At 44.6% G+C, this 17,586-nt stretch overlaps 1 protein-coding gene across 2 annotated transcripts in view; it reads right to left on the bottom strand.

The window, feature by feature from the left end:
- Positions 1–17,586, bottom strand: part of LOC146985328 (uncharacterized) — a 97,682-nt gene that overhangs the window by 53,578 nt on the left and 26,518 nt on the right. For both annotated transcript variants that reach the window (XM_085778252.1, XM_085778251.1), the window contains exons 7-11: positions 16,489–16,681; positions 12,239–12,446; positions 10,265–11,024; positions 6,195–8,723; positions 2,519–2,598 (exon numbers count right to left, since the gene is read on the bottom strand). In XM_085778252.1, the coding sequence (XP_085634378.1) occupies positions 2,519–2,598; positions 6,195–8,723; positions 10,265–11,024; positions 12,239–12,446; positions 16,489–16,681 (3,770 nt within the window). The remainder of the gene's footprint in view (positions 1–2,518; positions 2,599–6,194; positions 8,724–10,264; positions 11,025–12,238; positions 12,447–16,488; positions 16,682–17,586) is intronic.

The raw sequence follows: 17,586 nt of genomic DNA on the forward strand, positions 1-17,586 counted from the left end.
GTGTGTGTAGGTGCTGTCAGTCAGTCTCCATATGTAACCAATCAGCACCACACAAACACTGCAGTAACCATGGCAGTAACAGCTGTACGCCGTCCAGCTGTGACGCACAGACAGAGAGAGAGAGAAAGAAAAGTCACACATCTGGTCATAGTTAGAGCTGCTGTGACCACAAGGGGGCAGCAGAGGACACATGAAGACAAAGACAACAAGCAGGTGAGTGCTCAGACAACATTCACCTCTCACTGGAGGAGACAAGTCCTACACATCACACATGATCCACTGAAGAATCATCTACAGTCACCACAACAACCAGCAGGTGACAGATGTGACACACAGCAATGATCGGAGTGGAGCAGCTCTGAAGGATCTAGATCTTTGTTTCCTCAGAGCAGGCGACTGTTCGTGTGTTTGAGTTTGACTTCACAGACGAGAGCTGCCGGTGACTTCAGAGGCGTAGTATTAAACAACTGGAGTCAAGACAGCAGGCTACTTCACTGTGGAAAAACTGAAGAGCTCCTCTGTGAGTGTGTGTGTGAGTGTGTGTGTGTGTCTACTGTAGCTCTCAATATCTGACAAATATGACTGTTTCGCAAAACCTATTCACGCAGTTTAATCACCTGCACATATGAACTTAAATCTCAGTAATGTTTTATGAAAACATCGAGGGTGATGGCTAGAGCAACACTTAGACACTAGAGATATAACACGTATTTATAAAATAATGAAAAACAAGAGCCACCATGTTGTCAGGAAATGAAAGGAAATCTAGAGAATAAAAAAAAGACCCATGAGGATGTTACTGAGCTAAACTGTTAACAGCTTTGAACTGGAAATGAAAACCACAGTGTTGCTGACCATTTATTAAAAAAAGAGCTGTTGGAAGGAGAAATTCAAATAAATATCATCTCCTTTGATAATAAAAGAGCAGGAACGGACAGCAACTAAGAACATTTACTTCAGTCCTGTGCTTCTTTCAAGTACTTTTAGATGACTATTAGTCTTTTTGGAAACTAACTTCTGACTCATGAATACACTACACTTCAAAAGACAAAATGTACTGTGACTGTGGTTATCAAAGTCAACTTATATTTTAAGAGAAGTTAAAAAGTTTCACTTTCATTTTCACATGTAGCAGAGGACAGTGTTGTGCATGAACAGCATTTACTGAATACGTTCACATCAGAGGCGTAGCAACAGGACAGGCAGCCCAGGCAACTGCCTCGGGCCCTGAGCTGGAAGGGGCCCCCAGGGAAGGCTGACATTGGTCGGTGACAACCTGATGTTGTCACTGGCTGCTGTGTACATCGAATGTTGTGCATAGTCAACTCAGTATCATAAAAATGTAACCACCTAGCAACAGCAGAAAACATTGCTCTTTCGAATTATTCTGGCTAGATCTGAAAAAACAACAAGCAAGCGAATGATTATGTACATTCACTGAGCGAATATTATGAAAATATATATTTCTCGCTAGAAATGTATTATGCAGAATCTCAAAATATTGATTTTTCCACTAAAACTTATAGAAATATTTGCTATGTTTTTTGTTCTCACGGCCGGAAACTTGAGAGTCACGTGATTTGGACGCAAAACAATAGGAAAAAAAATTGTCAGAAAAAATGTAACAGTCATACAATTTAAGAGCCGTTATTGTAAACCCTCTATGTTTTTGCACTTTGGACCAACGTAGCCAAGGTAAGTTTTATAGATAACCATGAGACTGGGTTGGCATAGTAGAACTGAATCATTAATAGTTTGGGATTTTTGGATTCATTAACAGTTAATGTTTGTGGTCCTGGTTGGGGCTGGGGGCCCTCCAAGTTACCTCTTGCCTGGGGCCTCCAGAGTGTCTAGAAACGCCCCTGGTTCATATTTTTAGTGAACTAGAACTGAGTGTTGTCAAGTGATGAACATGAGCATCAGTGCCTCTCATGCTTTATGTCATTTTTACAGAAAGCCACATAACCTCTCTATAGACACAGTCCAGCATCAGTAGTATGTTGCTGCAGTGTAGATGGTACAGACACATCTACTGCAGCTGAAGACCGTTTCTTTGAGCATTTGAAGCAGTTTGACGACCAAGCAAGTGAAGAAAGACACAAAAGACACGGTTTTATGCATATTGTGCCAACACGTATTTCCACATACAGTATCGTTTTTCCTCTCTCAGCAGAACATGAGTGAGTTTAAGTGGTAAAATATTTTTTGTGTGTTAAATGTAACTCATGTCTGTGATTTTCAGTGGTTCAATAATTCATTTAGTTTGGGAGTGACATTGATTAGTGGCTGGTGATGGATGGTAGAAGGAGGTTCTACTGGAAAAGATTAGTGGCCTAGTCATTAAAAAACGGCACAAACAGACATGATTCTGTTCATTTTTGGAGCTGTGAACTCAATTTTAAAAAATGAACTATGAATATAAATTAGTTCCTTTTCTTTTCTGTGAACTGAACTTTATTTTTAGATGTAAACCGGCACATGACTGGCTGTGGACTCTGTGACCAGAGTTAGGACTCACCTTCACCTGCACAGGAAATGTGCTGTCCGAGTGTGTCGTGGTCTGCTCAGACTGGTGTTGGACTGGTTCAGGTTCAGGTTCTGTAGAGAACAGAGAACATCAGCAGGTTAGAGACGAGGAGCGGAGGAGATCAAATATTCTCATTACTACTGATGTATAATACATCATGGCACACACACACACACCACAACCATTTCTCAGTCCAACTCTAGTTTCACTGTCCACTGTTAAGTCTTGATGACATCATTACGTTGCCTGGATACAGTGCTCCATACAAACAAGAGGAGCTGGATCAACAACTGTTACACACACACACACACACACAGTCCCTGCCCTGTTCCCTCCATTCTCTGTGAAGACAAAACAGCTGAAAGATCCTGGTGGCTGTCGCACAAGGCATCTTAAGTTAAGATTTTCCCTAAATCCAATTTAAGATTTACTTAAAATGAAAACTGTTGCACAAAACACACTCAAGTCTTCTCCTTAAGGTTTCCTTAAAAGTTAACTGAAGTGTTCAAGGTTTCCCCTTATTTTTGTCTTGCACTTATGAAATCACTTAAAGTTAGTTTGGGTGTTTCACAGGAGACCAAACTAAAGGTGCAACCAAACTAAAAAAAAACACTCAGTCGCAACATGGCTGTGTTTACGGTGATACATATCATGAAAGGAGTTTTCTGCCTGATCGACCATTAATGATGAGGAATTGATTTTATTCTAAAGATTTGATTGTCGCTACATGATTTGTCCGACTGCATGGAACTGGATCACTCTACTTACTGCAGCTTCTCCAGATCATTTGTAGTTAACGTTTGCTCTGTGGTTTTATGCTGCAGGATCTTTCCAGTCATTTACTGGTGAAGGAGGCAATTTCATGTCCATCGATCAACTGTGTGCTGTGTTATTTACAGAGTGTCAAACGCTGTGACCTTTCTGCTGAATACTGTGAAGTTCCAAAACAAGAGAAAGATAAGACAGCAGCAAAAAGTCTTTAATGTTATTTTTAAGATGTTTTTTTCTTTGTGGGAGTAGCAGCTTATTGTCTGCACTCCCACAGCTTTTTATCATTTCAGTCTGTATTTCATAGAAAGTGCAGCCAAAGTGAGCGGTTATCTCAGTCTAGAGGTTTTGAGAATCCTGGCACTCAGTAAAAGCTCAAACTTATTGCCAAATCCACTTAGTCAGGAGAAATTCAGTCACCCCAGAGCAGCCAAGTTAACATGGCGGACAGCACGGCACCACTTCTAGGTCAAGTAGACAGCGGCAGCTCGGTGGAAAGAATAACTGTTGAAGTGCTCAAAGGTGTGGAAGCTTCCTCTGACAAAAATATTTATCCAGTCCTGAAAAAAAAAAAACTTGAACACTAGATTCACAGAGGACAGTAACTGCATCTCAAACTGTGAGGAGGTTGCAGCAGTTCACATCACTAAGCTCTCTGAAGTTGAGAGTGGGCTGGATGCAGCTATAGATGAGATCCACCATTCAGGAGTCGGCGGTGCAATATACGTGTCGTGGAGCTTCCTGAAGGTAGCACGGGCTCTGGCCCTCTTACTTTCTTCAAAGCCCCACTCTCCTCAATACAGTTTTCAGGATAAAGTCTGGATCAGGCAGGCAGCGGTGCCCCAGTCATGATATTCAAGGATTTCTCTGCATGTTCTAAGGAAACAAATCCTTAAGGAATTTCACCCGGTGAAACAACAGCTCAAGGACAGAGGGATCGCCTTCACTGTATGAAGCCGTCTTCAGGATTAAATAGGAGACTTTTTTTTTTTTTTTTTTTTTAAATATCCTAAAGATGTTGCTGCCATCTTGTATAAAATGTCACAGCCTGGAGGATCTCCTGTCATGATCCTTGTTGACTGAGGGATTCCCCCTCCATTCCATCAACATCCCATAAGCCCATGGTCATCTACTGAACTTGGTTTGGTTATTAAAGGAACTGGTGAGCATAAAAATTAATATTCTATCATTGGCTTAGCAAGTACCTTATGTTCTTTGTTTCTGGATTTGTCAGGTGATTTATTTATGTAAATATACTTTGGCTAGACAGTCCATAATGTAATGGTATTATCCAAGGGAGTTGTTTTAGAGGCAAATCGCCTCTAAAACAACTCTGTCTGGTAACGTTCTGTTATTATCTCATAGCGTGGTGAATGTGCAGGTCACAACTTGTCCACCAGAGCATTTTGGAGTTGTTGGATTGTGTATTTGATGAGTTTGATGAGAGAAAACAAGATTAGCCTCTGTAGCGTAGCTCTGAGCAGCTCGCAGCTCGGCTCGGCTGTTCTAAAAAATAGCTTACACCGACTATTTAAGGTAACGAACCTACTGCTATGATAGGGCCAATTTGCCAAAATGTTGAACTATCCCTTTAAAGGGCCTCTCCATGGCCAGCTGGTGGCACTTCTGAATAATTACTTTTCACCGATACAGCCAAAGCTCTATTATATCATTAATGTAGGTTAAGCTGCAGCATCATTGTACCTGTGGGCTGCACAGTTCTCATTTATTTGGAAATGGTTCATAGATGAGTCCAACTCCTCATATCTCCTGGGAAAGCAGCAACACCAATAAAAGACAAAGTGGTTTTATAGAATGTGTTGAACATCTGGTGTAAAGTCAGGAAATTGGAAGGATATAGTAATTGTTTTTCTTTGTTAACCCCTATTCCTGAAGACCCTGACTTACCTGGCCTTTGAGCCAGTCTCACTGATTGAAGCCACAACGGTATCAAAGCAGTTAGATCATGACTAAGGGAGTGAAAAGCAAGTATGGTGTCATACTGACGGTTTGGTCTGCTTTAACCTCCTGTATTTTATACATCTATCAATGCTGTGAAATAAATATAGATATTTTTTCTTTGACAGAAAGAAGAAGCAAGATATTATCAAGCACGAACAGTCTCCAGGGACACTGCACAATTTTACCACTGTAATCGCTTTCATCACCGCAAATGCCTCATTGTTTTTCTTTCATAGAAAACTAACATTGTTTTTCTTTCATAGAAAACTAAAAGTGTTTTGTGCAACTGACTCATGCACTGGTAAAAATAGAAGTACTGGATTAATTTATCACAGTGAAGCGATCCTACATGGACTAAAGTTTTACAGTGCTACACCAAGAGAAGACTTGACTGTGACCCGCAATAGGATAAAGAATCAAACTTCAGATAGACGACGACTGTATTCATCTGTTGCACAAAGCAGTGTAGTTCTTAACATGGACAGTGGTAGAATGAATTCCGGGTAAATTAAAACTTTTTTTATGATAAAAAAAAAAAGTGGCAGACGGAGGAACCACATCCGCCAAAACAGCTACATTTACCACAGAAGACAATGATGGTCTTTTATAAGAATAGAACAGTGAAGAGTACGATAATAAAAATGGCACTGAAGATCCAACTTCCTTTCTTCTTGCTGTCTCCATAACAACACTATAACAAACATCAGGTCATGGTTTCCTGTGTTTTGTTTCTGCTCATTGCAGGTATCAGAGATGGTAACGTTGGTGTTAGTGTGAGTCAGTCTGGGGGAAAGGTGTCAGAACGCTTTCGTCTTGAAATGAGTCAGTCTTTATTTTTGTGGACGAGTCTGACTAATGTTAAACTCCTTTATGGGCACAGACACAAATAAACCTTCGGCTGTTAAACACAACAACAGACAGACAGACAAGTATTTACCTGTGTGGGACATGTCCTCTGCTGGGACCACTTGTTTCCTCGTCTCCTCTTCTCTCTCCATCTGCTCTCTCTCTCTGTGTCTCCATCCATCCACTGTATCCACTGAGTGCTGCTCTTCGTTACAACATACAACATCCTCATCTTCCTCGTCAACCTCGGCCCCGGACCCGGGACCTTTGCCGTTGTCCGCCGGTGACTGGGTTGACTGGGATGCACCTGTTTCCACAGCAACGGGTGCAGTAGGTTCATCTGGAACGGGATCGGCCACAGGAGCCGAGTCACGGGGAAGTGTGTCACTGGGCCCCTTCTCCTCACACGGTGGGTTAAGACTGTCAGAGCTTTCAGCCTGACGGTCTGTTTGCACCGTCTGACCCTCCATGTCTGAGTCTCCTGGATGGTCCTGCTCCTGGACCGGCCCCCCTACCTCATCCTCAGCAGCTGGAGCCTCATCAGGGAGACCCCCATCTCTATCCTGCATCTCTGTGCTCTGACACTCTTGTTCTCGGGGATTAACCCTAGACTTGGACTCGGGACACGGTGTGTGAGGGGACTCTGGATCTTGTCCTGAGGACAGCTGGGGTCCTGTCTGCAGGTGAGCTTGGCTGTCCTCCTCAGGTGTTATTGTTTCATCCGGTGTGGGTTTGTTCTGTGTAGTTTCTGGTTGCTCTTCCTCTCTGTGATGTAACTCTGCTGCCTCACCGTCTGACTCCTCTGCGTCTTCAGGAGGACCAGGGTGTGAACGGTGGACATCCTGGTCCTCGGTCCCAGCAGCCTGCTGACCGTCTGACTGACCGCCGGCCGTCCGCTGGCTCAGCTCCACGCTCACCACCGCCGACGCTATCGCTACGGTCACTACGGCTACGGCGGTGGCCAGCAGGTCGTCATCATAGTTCTGCTGCGTTTCCACCATCCTACCGTCCTCTCCGTCTCTCCTCTCCTCGCCCTGTCCCTCATCGCCCGCCCAGACCACGCGTCTCCTCTCCTCGCCGAGCGGCCGATCTCTCAGCGTTTCAGAGTCCGAACAATGCGCTAAATATTCCCTCTCAGTTGCCTCAGCGTTTCCTTCCCGTATCTGAGACGCTGAACAATTTGCTGTACCTTGGCATGGCGGAGCCGCGGCCTCCGCAGAGCACACTGATTGTACATGTTGTTGTGTATTCTGTTCAGGAAATTCCACCGGAGAGCGCTCCTCTGCGAGTCCCGTCGGATCTGAATGTCGGACAGGAAGTTCCTCTGGACACTCGGATTCCAACAGACCTGTCAGGTCCACACATTCTGCATCTTCTCCAGCAGCTGCCAGCTCCTTTGTCTCTTTATCACCAGCTGCTTGTTGGACCGGACTGGAGGAGGATTCCACTGTTTCCTTCCCTCCTTGCGGCCCAGCCGTAGTTTCTGTCTCCATGAAGACTGTTTGACTTAGATCTGAAGCAGAATCCAGATTTAAGACTTGGCTCAGGTCCTCTGATGATTCCTTTGTCTCCGACGCCTCAGTCAGGTCCGTCCTCCCGTGGTCTGTAGTCCCAGCGTAACCAGACTCTGAGGCTGTAACGTCACAGACCGGTCCATGAGTGTCCCTGTTGTGAGTCTCTGTCTGGCTTGGTAGATGCATGGCCTCCTCCTCAGCTTCCTCTCTGCAGGCCGGTTCAGACTCGAGCGGCTCCCTTTTTGTCGTATCCTGGGCCTCCGGTTCTGTCGGTGACTGAGGGCCCAGGCCAGTTGCTGCTGGTTCTCTGTGAACCAGGGTCTCACTCTGACTCTGAGACTCCACACTGGAGCTGGAGCTCAGTTTGTGCTCTGCGCCTCCTCCTCTCCTCCCCTTCTTCTTCCTCCTCTTTTTCCTGCCCTTTGCTCCTCTCTCCTCACCCGCCGGCTTCTCCTCTCCGGTCTCTTCGATGTCCGCCGCTTCACAGTTCTGTCTGCTGTAAGTGGTCTCCACCTCCTCCTCTCTGCCTCCCCTCACTCCTCCTTCCTTCCAATCTGGCCCAACTTCCTCCTCTCGCTGTGAGCTGTGCACTTCCTGTCTTTGTGCAGCAGCAGGCCCATGTGACAGTGTTGGCAGCGCTCCAGCAGCATGTGGCTGACTCACTGCGCCGCACTGTTGACGAGGACTAAGACCCCGTTCTAACAGCTGTGGAGGACTAAGACCAGGAGTTTGGGCTGAGCTCAGATCACAGTCGGCCTGCTCCACTTGTTCGTGTTTCCCCTCGTACATTATGTCACTATCATACCAGACCGACTGGGAGTTCACCTGCTGTATCTGGGAGGCTTCGCTGGAAGAGTTTTCACCCTGATACCAGACTGTTTTCGACACCGTTTCGGGTCCACATGGGGGTGAACCCATCGCATTTCCCACCCAGCCTCCATCCCGCCACAGCAGTCTCCGGGGTTTTTGTTCTGCATCTGGGGACCCGGGACCGGTCCTGCTCTCAGACTGAGGACTCTTGTTGGTGGAGTCGGGAGTCTGTCTTGGCTCCTCTTGGTCTGACTCGGTTTCCTGGGGATCCTGGGAGTGTTCCTGGCCCATGGTCACTGAAAAAAGACAGGAATAGATTAAGACCCGCAGAGGAAATCTGCTGTTTTCTTTTACACACTTTGCCCCAACATGGCGGGTTAATCACCAAGTTCATTACTTAAGAGGACAACCAAGCCAACACCTGACTAATCATAACTCACTGCTCAGGAAAGTGAGAGAAACCAGATACAATCAGATCAAAGAGATCAGTCACATCTAGACGCTCATTCCAAAGAGCAGCTGGTCAACACAGTGGCAGCTGGAGGAGACCAAACACAGAGCTAGAAGAGAGGGAACACTGAATCTAGGTCAGCTGAACTTGGTTGTAGATCCTTAAAGGGATAGTTCACCCAAAATTCAAATTTTCAGAGTCCTCCTTGTCTTCTCTGAGTTACAGGGGGGTCGGCGCAGCAGTATTTGTCCATATAATGGTTGTGAATGGATACCAACTTTCTTCATCCAAAAAGACACACCAAAAAACATCCAAATACCTCCATACTGCTCCTCTGTAATGTCCCTCTTGTATTGAAGCCCCATCATAAGAAATTGTTCTGCCGGTCAGTGAAAATCACGCGAGATTTGCACTGACACAGGAAGAGCAGTGAACCGAGACACTGGGAGCTTCCGCTACAAACAAGTTTAAAACATAGACTTATTACATTTTTTTCAGAACAATTTCTCATGTCGGGGCTTCAATACAAGAGGGACATTACAGATGAGCAGTATGGAGGTATTTGGATGTTTTTTTGGTGTGTTTTTTTGGACGAAGAAAGTTTGTATCCATTCACAACCATTATATGGATAAATACTGCTGCACGGACCCCCCCCCCGTAACTCAGAGAAGGCACGGAGGACTTCTCACAGCTCTTAGTTGACATGAGGGTGAGTAGATAATGAGTGAAATTTGAATTTTGGGTGAACTATCCCTTTAAAGATGTTTTTTTTCTTTCTTTTTTTTGATTTATCCTTTTTTATTTTCCAGCATTCTCATTCATGACAGTACATGTAACAAAAAAACATCCACACACAGATGTTTCGCTTCTCATCCAAGAGGCTCAGGCTTCAGTTCAAAACAGAAGAATATGAGAAGAAGAATGAGGAATACTATGACCTGAATGAACACTGATTCAGGAAATCTGATCTAATATTCATAATCATGTTTTTATTAGCAGGTGCGTATATCAGGCCCGGTTCTGGCTGCTTTGATTGTGGGTTATCAAGAGATGCTGACTGGTCACTGACTACCAGACCTCAAGACTCACGGCTGGGTTAGGATAAGTGTTTTTAGGAACTGGTAACTAAAACATGGCTTCAAAGGAGGCCAGCTTTATTTATACCCAATAATCTACTCTCACATGACTGTTATGTTATGTTGCATTTGCTTTAATCCAGTATATTTCTAGAGTCTGCCAAAGTGTTTCCTATTTAAATGGCTGCTGCAATGTAATTAGGAACGAGGGATTTGCATGTTCAGCTGATTCATTATGTGACAGTTTAAATCAACAAAAGAAACTTTTCACTGGATGAAGAATATCGTGTTCGCTGAGCGAGAACTCACCTGTGTTGTGAGCGGCTGGTCCCAGAGCTGCGCCTGTCACCTGGATTTGTCTTTCAAGGGGAATTCCTGTCCCTGTCTTCGTCTCAGTCGCTGGTTCACATATCAGCATGTCCACTTCCCACACCTCTCCTTCCTGTTTTTCGACCACAGTGGTGGTAGGCAAGGCAACTGCTTTCCTGACAGCACATGTCCCATCACCACCTAGTCCGGACTGGACAGTTGGCTCTCTGGGTAATGGAGTCTCTGGTGCTCCAGGACTATGCAGAGTTTCTGTAGCTTCTCCGTCAACGAGGACAGATGCCACCGCTGAAACGGTTCCCTCTTTCTCCGCTCCACTTCCTGTCGTCTCGGCGGACCCCCGTGCAGTTCCTCTACCTGCCGCCGGGGTATTTCTGTTTTCTGCAAGCTGTGCTCCACGTCTTGTGGTTTTTGTAGTTCTCTTTTTGTTTTTCCTGTTCCGGCCAGCAGGAGAGTTGTTGGCAGCCGGTGCGGCCCTCGGTCCTTCCCCGGCTTCCTGGCTCTGACAACGATGTCCTCTGCTACAGGATGTATGAGTGACAACGGCAGGCCACTCCTTTTCTCTCCTCTCATCCAATGATGAAGGACTTCCCTGTTCCTCCGTTGCCGTGCTACAGTTCTCGGTGGTTACCGCAGCCGGGCCTGCATCCTGCCTGCTCTCTGGTCGGCCGGAGCACAGCTGCTCCTCACAGGAAGGGCTGACCAGGGTCGCTGCGGCGCTTCCAGCAGAATCACACTCCTGCTGTGACGAGGAGGACAAACCCAGAGTCAGCATCGTAACACAAACTCCTTCAGAAACACTTTGACAAAGAATACTTAAAGGTATCTTAGTGTGTGTGAGAGCTGTCAGTCTAACTCTGACCCTGACTGAGATCTGATGAGAAGGTGCAGCCACAGACTGTGAGTGTTTCAGCTCCTCCTCATCTCTCTTATGCACTGCTTTTACTTGAGCACTGTAGCACTTTATTACATTGTATGTTGTTGTTGTTGTTGTTTGTGTTTCTTATTCCATTATTCTTAGCACAACTCCAACAAAAAACCCTGCCCTGGTTCTTGCATTGCTGCACCACCATTTCATCTATCCATCCCTGACAGTTTTTTTGCGCTGTAGCACTTTATCACACTGTATTATATTTGGTTTCGTTGTGTTCTCAACCCATCCTAGCACAACTCCATTAAGAAACCCTGTCCTGGTCTTGCATTGTTGCATCTTCATCCATTTTATCCACCCATAAATAGTCTTTTTTTGTTTTTTTCTTTTTTCATAGTAGCGTCATGTTAATTGTCTCTCTTTGTAGTTTTTTTGTCTGTTGGTTTCTGTTGGATACATGTGTGTTTTTCCTGTTTTATGAATTGTCGGAAACTAGCTGTTGGCTAACACTGGCACTTTTACATTTTATTATGTTCATTAATGTGCATTGTCCTCCTTAAATAAATAAATAAATTAAAAATTAAAAAAAACAATGAGAACGCATGGTGAGCTCATAGCACCATGTGAACATACAGTTACCATGGCAGCAGTCTCACATCAACCTCCAGCTGGAGGTGCAGTAAACACAAAATAAAGTTTGCAACATGCACAGGCGGAGCCACTAGAAGAGTTGAAATAATCACTTCCTTGTTGCACTGTAGTGTCACAGTGCTGTGTGTGTGTGTGTGTGTGTGTGTGTGTGTGTGTGTGTGTGTGTGTGTGTGTGTGTGTGTGTGTGTGTGTGTGTGTGTGTGTGTGTTTGTTAACATAACCAAGCAAACTGCTGCTGAACCGAGACTTCATAACAATCTGTTTCCTGATTGTGCACATGACATGCAGCCTACATGTTGCAACACAAAGACCTGACAGCAGCTACAGCAACAGGCCGTGCAGCCTACGTGCGTTTCTCAACCACAGCTTCAATACAGACCTGAACACCACGACCAGATAAAGGAGCTACAGGAAATCAGTCATCTGTCTCTCACCTTTGAGTCTCTGTGGGTCTGGATCAGTCTCCTCAGCTCCTTCACATCCTCCTGCAGAGCATCATCAGGCTCTGAGTCCCTTTGCCCTGGCCGACAGCCAGAGGAAGTCAGGGTGTAGGTATCCAGGTTGGCATGGTGCTGTAACACTCGGCCAAAAAAGTGCAGCTCCTCCTTTGGTTTCACCTGAATACCTGAAGACGCCTCATACCTGCAACAAGAACAACACAACACATGACACATCAAACACCTCCATACAACTCAGCCCCAGTCCTGTGAAGAAACACACTGTCATCTGAAGATAAATGATCAACACTGACTGAACTCAGAAACAGAGCTCAACTAATGCATATACTGTACATATCTGCATGTATATATACATTAAGTTAAGTTAAGATTCCTTTATTTGTCCCGCAATGGGGAAATTTACATTTGTGCAGCAGCAAATAGAAACAGTGTAAAAAAGTGAGACAGGGTGAGACAAGAGGAATACAAACATACATTACACACACATACATGATATATTCAATAATCACTGAGTGTCACAGTGCTGTGTTTGTATCTGCAAGTGCGGTTGGAATTGTGGAATTGTGAACTCAACAAAACAAACTGCTTCTGACCCACAACTGACTAACCACTAACCCCTGATTGTGCACGTGCACACGCACACATGTACATGTACGTGACCTGACAACAGTAAAAAGAGCAGCAGCCTGTGTTTGTCTGTCAATTACAACACCACTACCAATGTAGACTTAAAGGGATAGTAGCATTTTTTAAAGTGGGGTTGCATGATCTACAAATAGCCCCTAAGTACTTTAATTGCAGTAGAAGACTCTCTACACTCCTCCCGTTAGCAACGCCAGCCCATAGCCCTGCCCAGAGATTTACAACATACAGTGTTGTGAACAGACCCAAAGAAACGGCCTATTTTCGTGGCCTAAAAGAGGTTTTATCTGAAAAAAAAATACACAGTTCCATTGTTTGCTATAATATAGAGTGTGTGTGTGTGTGTGTGTGTGTGTGTCTATGTGTGCTTGTATTGAAATGTTCATGTCCGACAATTACAACTATCAGTGGCCAATACTTCATATTCAGTACTTATACTGAATAATACTTAAACAATAGCGACAGTGAGTTGAATTATTCATGTGTGACAGTTACGGCTGTCAGTGTCTCATACTAATGGGTCATTGTGTGGGAACAACACAAAACCTGTTGAGCAGCTGGTGCACAGAGAGAAACTCATGAATTTCAATCACAGGAGACTTCCTGCTCTCTGCCCTCCCAGTCTGTCAGCGAGCACCGATTCAGCTCTCTGACTTGGAGGTTGAGAAGATTTAAACTGTGTGAAATAAGCCCAAGTATCTGAGCAGTGGCCGTGAAAAGAGCTTATCCAGTTCTCTCAATGATAAGGAGAGTAGCACCACTGCTTCCCATCTTATCTCCTTAAAGCCTGGAAAACACTGGGCCTTCCTCTATGAAAGGAAACCAGATAATGTCGCCCGAAAATGTATTTTCCATGGGAACATTTAAAGCAAAGCACAATTGTAGTTTCACCTCAGGAGATACTCATAAATGTAGAAACAACAAAGCAACTATTCTACTATGTTTGTGATACGATCCAAATATCTTTATCTGATTGGCTGAAGCTCAAATCCATGAATACAGATTTCTCTTTCAATTTTTCTACTCAAGTGTCATCATAAGGAACAAAAAGATTGAATCATCACCATATCAGTATAATAGTATTCACATCTCTTGCTTTCTTCAATCTATTTTAATTGTTATTTTAATGGTTCAATTTATTTGTATTTCTCTTTCATATTATTTTAACATTTCCATCTGTTTGCTTTGTGTTTGTGCCAGGTTAGAAAAGAAGTATTTATTGTCCATGCGTTATAAATCAAGTTATAACAAAAAAAAGAAAACAAAGCTTAGTGTAAGTGCAGTCGGACTCTTTTCCTAAGTCCTTATGAATCCCCATTCACATCTTTCCTTGCTCTCATTATGTTTTCCACTGAGCTTGAGGAGAAGTGGTTGGAGGAAGTTTGTTGGCGTCTCTTACTTCGCTCATGAGGGAAAGTCCGATTCCAGGTCACTGCTTGTGTGTTTGACTTGTAGGTTTGTGTAATTCCTCATTCAATTCAAAATGAGCACAGTCAGTTATTTATTTACTTTCTTTTTTGTTAATGTGTCCAGTTGTCTCACACTACTGTAGTTGTTTTTGTAGTGTTTTTCTGGCGTTTATTTCATGGCTGCCCTATGTGCCTTTTAAATAAAGTTTATTGAATTGACTGTTGGTACATTACCACCACCAGCTGTTGACCAGTGGAGCAGCAGGATGAGCTCCTGTGTACACATGATACAAATGAATAGAAAACTTCCCTCCAGAAAACTGACTGGGGTCAAACGAGGTCCCACAAGGTCCCTATAGGTTTACCAAGAAAACTTCATACATGAAACACAAATGATCATTAGAGAAAAGCACTGACGGACAAGAAGAGAAACACTGGTGCTTTTGTGATTAACTTCTGTCACATGTTGATTCATCTCAAGTTTTCCATTTGAGAATGAGGAAGCATCATAGAGAGTCTGATTGAACTAGAGGTAAAACCTCTTCACTGCAACCTGAGGACAAACTCTCTGTCACTCTGTGAATCTACATGTATAGGTATGGTCCACTTCACAGGTAAACTAATGTTGGTCCACTTCACAGGTAAACTAATGTTGCAAAAAAAACTGAAATCAGATCAGCTGATTTTGAAAATTGGGTGCTGGTCAGTAGCCTACTGTTGCCTCTGAACGCTCTGGGTTCAATCCCCAGTACCAGGATGGAATTTGTATGTTCTCCCTGTGCCGGTGTGGGTTCTCTCGTCAGGTTCTCCTCCCGCTTCCTTCACAGTTCAAAGACGTGCACACTAATTTGATCTCTGCATTTGCCTCGAAAACAACTCTGTCTCGTAACGTTCCGTTCTTATTATCTCATATTGTGGTGAATGTGCAGGTCACAACTTGTCCACCAGAGCGTTTCGGAGTTGATGGATTGTGTATTTGATGAGTTTGATGAGGGAAACCAAGAAATTCAATTAGCCTCTGTAGCATAGCTCTGAGCAGCTCGCAACTCTGTTCCGCCGTTCTAAAAATAGCTTGCACCGATAAGTAAGGGATAATGTATAGTTCAGAGGTTGTTATGGAGAAATAAACCCCGACAGGTTGTATGGAACCCCGGAGGGGTTTCATTCAACATGAAGGGGTTTATTTCTTCATAACAACCGACCAACTATACATTATCCCGCTTATTACACCGTTTACGAGTGAAATAATTAATTTGAAACATAATGTTGAACAAAATACGACTTGTATCGATTAAAACTGCATCATTTAGCGAATCTGCAAGACTGGTCACGTGCGCTGTTTTGCTGAGCCTCCTCCCGGTCGTGCATTTGAAGCCTTTGATAATCAATCAGTGGATCGATGGATTACCATACACGTGTTACAATGTGTTTATTGTGTGTAGTCGTATCTGTCATAAACAAGAGATTAACTTTACTGTTTACGGGGTGCGTTTGTGTCGCGGAGTCGCAGTGCCACCGAGACGAGAGGAGAGCTGACACCGGGTCAGAGGCTCTGATCGCAGGTTTGGTTTCCAGCAGCAATGTGGAAGGAGCCTCCACTCTCCTTGTAACAAGTTACAAGTCGTTTATCTAACATCGCTATTAGTCCAAAGCTGTTTAATGACGGTAAAAATGAAACACAAGGTAAATATCCTGCATAGTCTCTTTTTTCTGTGCTGCGCTGATCAGAGCGGCGTCCCTAGCAACGGTCTGTTATACTTGACGACGGTCTGTTATTCAGAAATAACGGACCGCAGAACGCAGCGCTGGAGCAATCAGAGAGCAGCATTCGATAGAGCCGTGTAATAAATAAAGGTAACAAACCTACTGCTATGACTATAGGGATTATGGCAATGGGCCAATTTGCCAAAATGTTGAACTATCCCTTTAATGTGAGTGTGTGTTGTTTGTCTCTATATGTTGGCCCTGTGATAGACTGGTGTCACCAGCTGGGACTGGCTCCAGCCTGGACAAGCGGTTCAGACAGTGAATGGATGGATGAATAATGATGTTGCAGGACAGGTTCCCTCCTGTGATATCATGCTCATGAGGACGATACCACCTGAACACCTAAAAAAAAGCCACCTAAAGACATGCAAACGGCCTCTCTCGCTTGTCAAACTGTGAGACACTCACTCAGTGAAGAGCTCCACCAGCTGCTGATGTCCTCTGCTCTCTGCCACACACGCTGCGGTGCGTCCTTTGGCGTCGGTCTTCTTCAGGGCCTCCTGGGCTCCCGGCTGCTGCAGGAGGAATGAAGCCACCCTCCTGAGGCCGTGGCTGGCAGCGAGGTGCAGCAGGCGGGAGAGCTGCTGGCTGTGAGAGGCCGCTGGAGAGGAAGCAGCGACAGAGGGGGGAGGGGTCAGAAAACCAAGAGTGTGGTGACATTAAAACTTTCCACAAGTGTTTCACGACATATTTGTGGAAACAGCATCTGAAAGGATCAAGCCTCTGAGTGGGTGTGTCCATGGCGACACCTGAGTGCTGACTGAGAGTTGTCCTTACCAGGACATACCATCAACTTCCAGTGCTACAAATTCCCAGTTAAGTGGCCTATCCTCTTTAAAGGTATAATATGTAGGAATTCCCCCCATCTAGCGGTGCGGTTGCATATCTGAACGTATTCTTGATGTTGCATTCACGTTAAATCTGGCAGACGTCAGACAGACAACAAGTGGTCCGCCAGCATGAGGCAAAACAATACAGGCGTGACAATATGTTGTCATGGTGATGTCGTATTGTTTACCTGACCCACGTTTTACCGTCTTTCTCTCGTAGAGTAAAATGACATCCGGTTGGTTTGCCGACGGCCGTCTGCCTGACTGCACCTGAATGCAACATCAGTGCCTCCGTCCTTCCTCACACTACACAGTGGTGACAGTTTTAACAGGCGCTACCTGGAAAACTTTCTCCCCAAGTCGACAGCTCTGCTGAGTTTCCGTGGTTACCTACGGTCAGGCTGCCACTCAACGTAAAAAATGGCGATGCAACATGGCCGCCTCGGTTCGGTGCGTCGCCCACTTATGTATTTGTAACGACTTGTAACAACTCATTCTAAGGTACCAGAAAGCTTTCATTTGTATGCGGGTGTGATTCCACTTAAAGCAGTAAGTAGCCTAAGTGATATATTTGTGTTAATATAAGTCTTAAATAGTTATATCTTCCTACAGCAATCACTTACATAGAGTGTTTGGACCGAAACACGGGTCTGTCAGTCACTCTGCTCTGCTCTGA

This window comes from Trachurus japonicus, chromosome 6 (genome assembly GCF_045865225.1).
Source record: "Trachurus japonicus isolate A0001 chromosome 6, Traja_1.0".
Taxonomy (NCBI): Eukaryota; Metazoa; Chordata; class Actinopteri; order Carangiformes; family Carangidae; genus Trachurus; species Trachurus japonicus.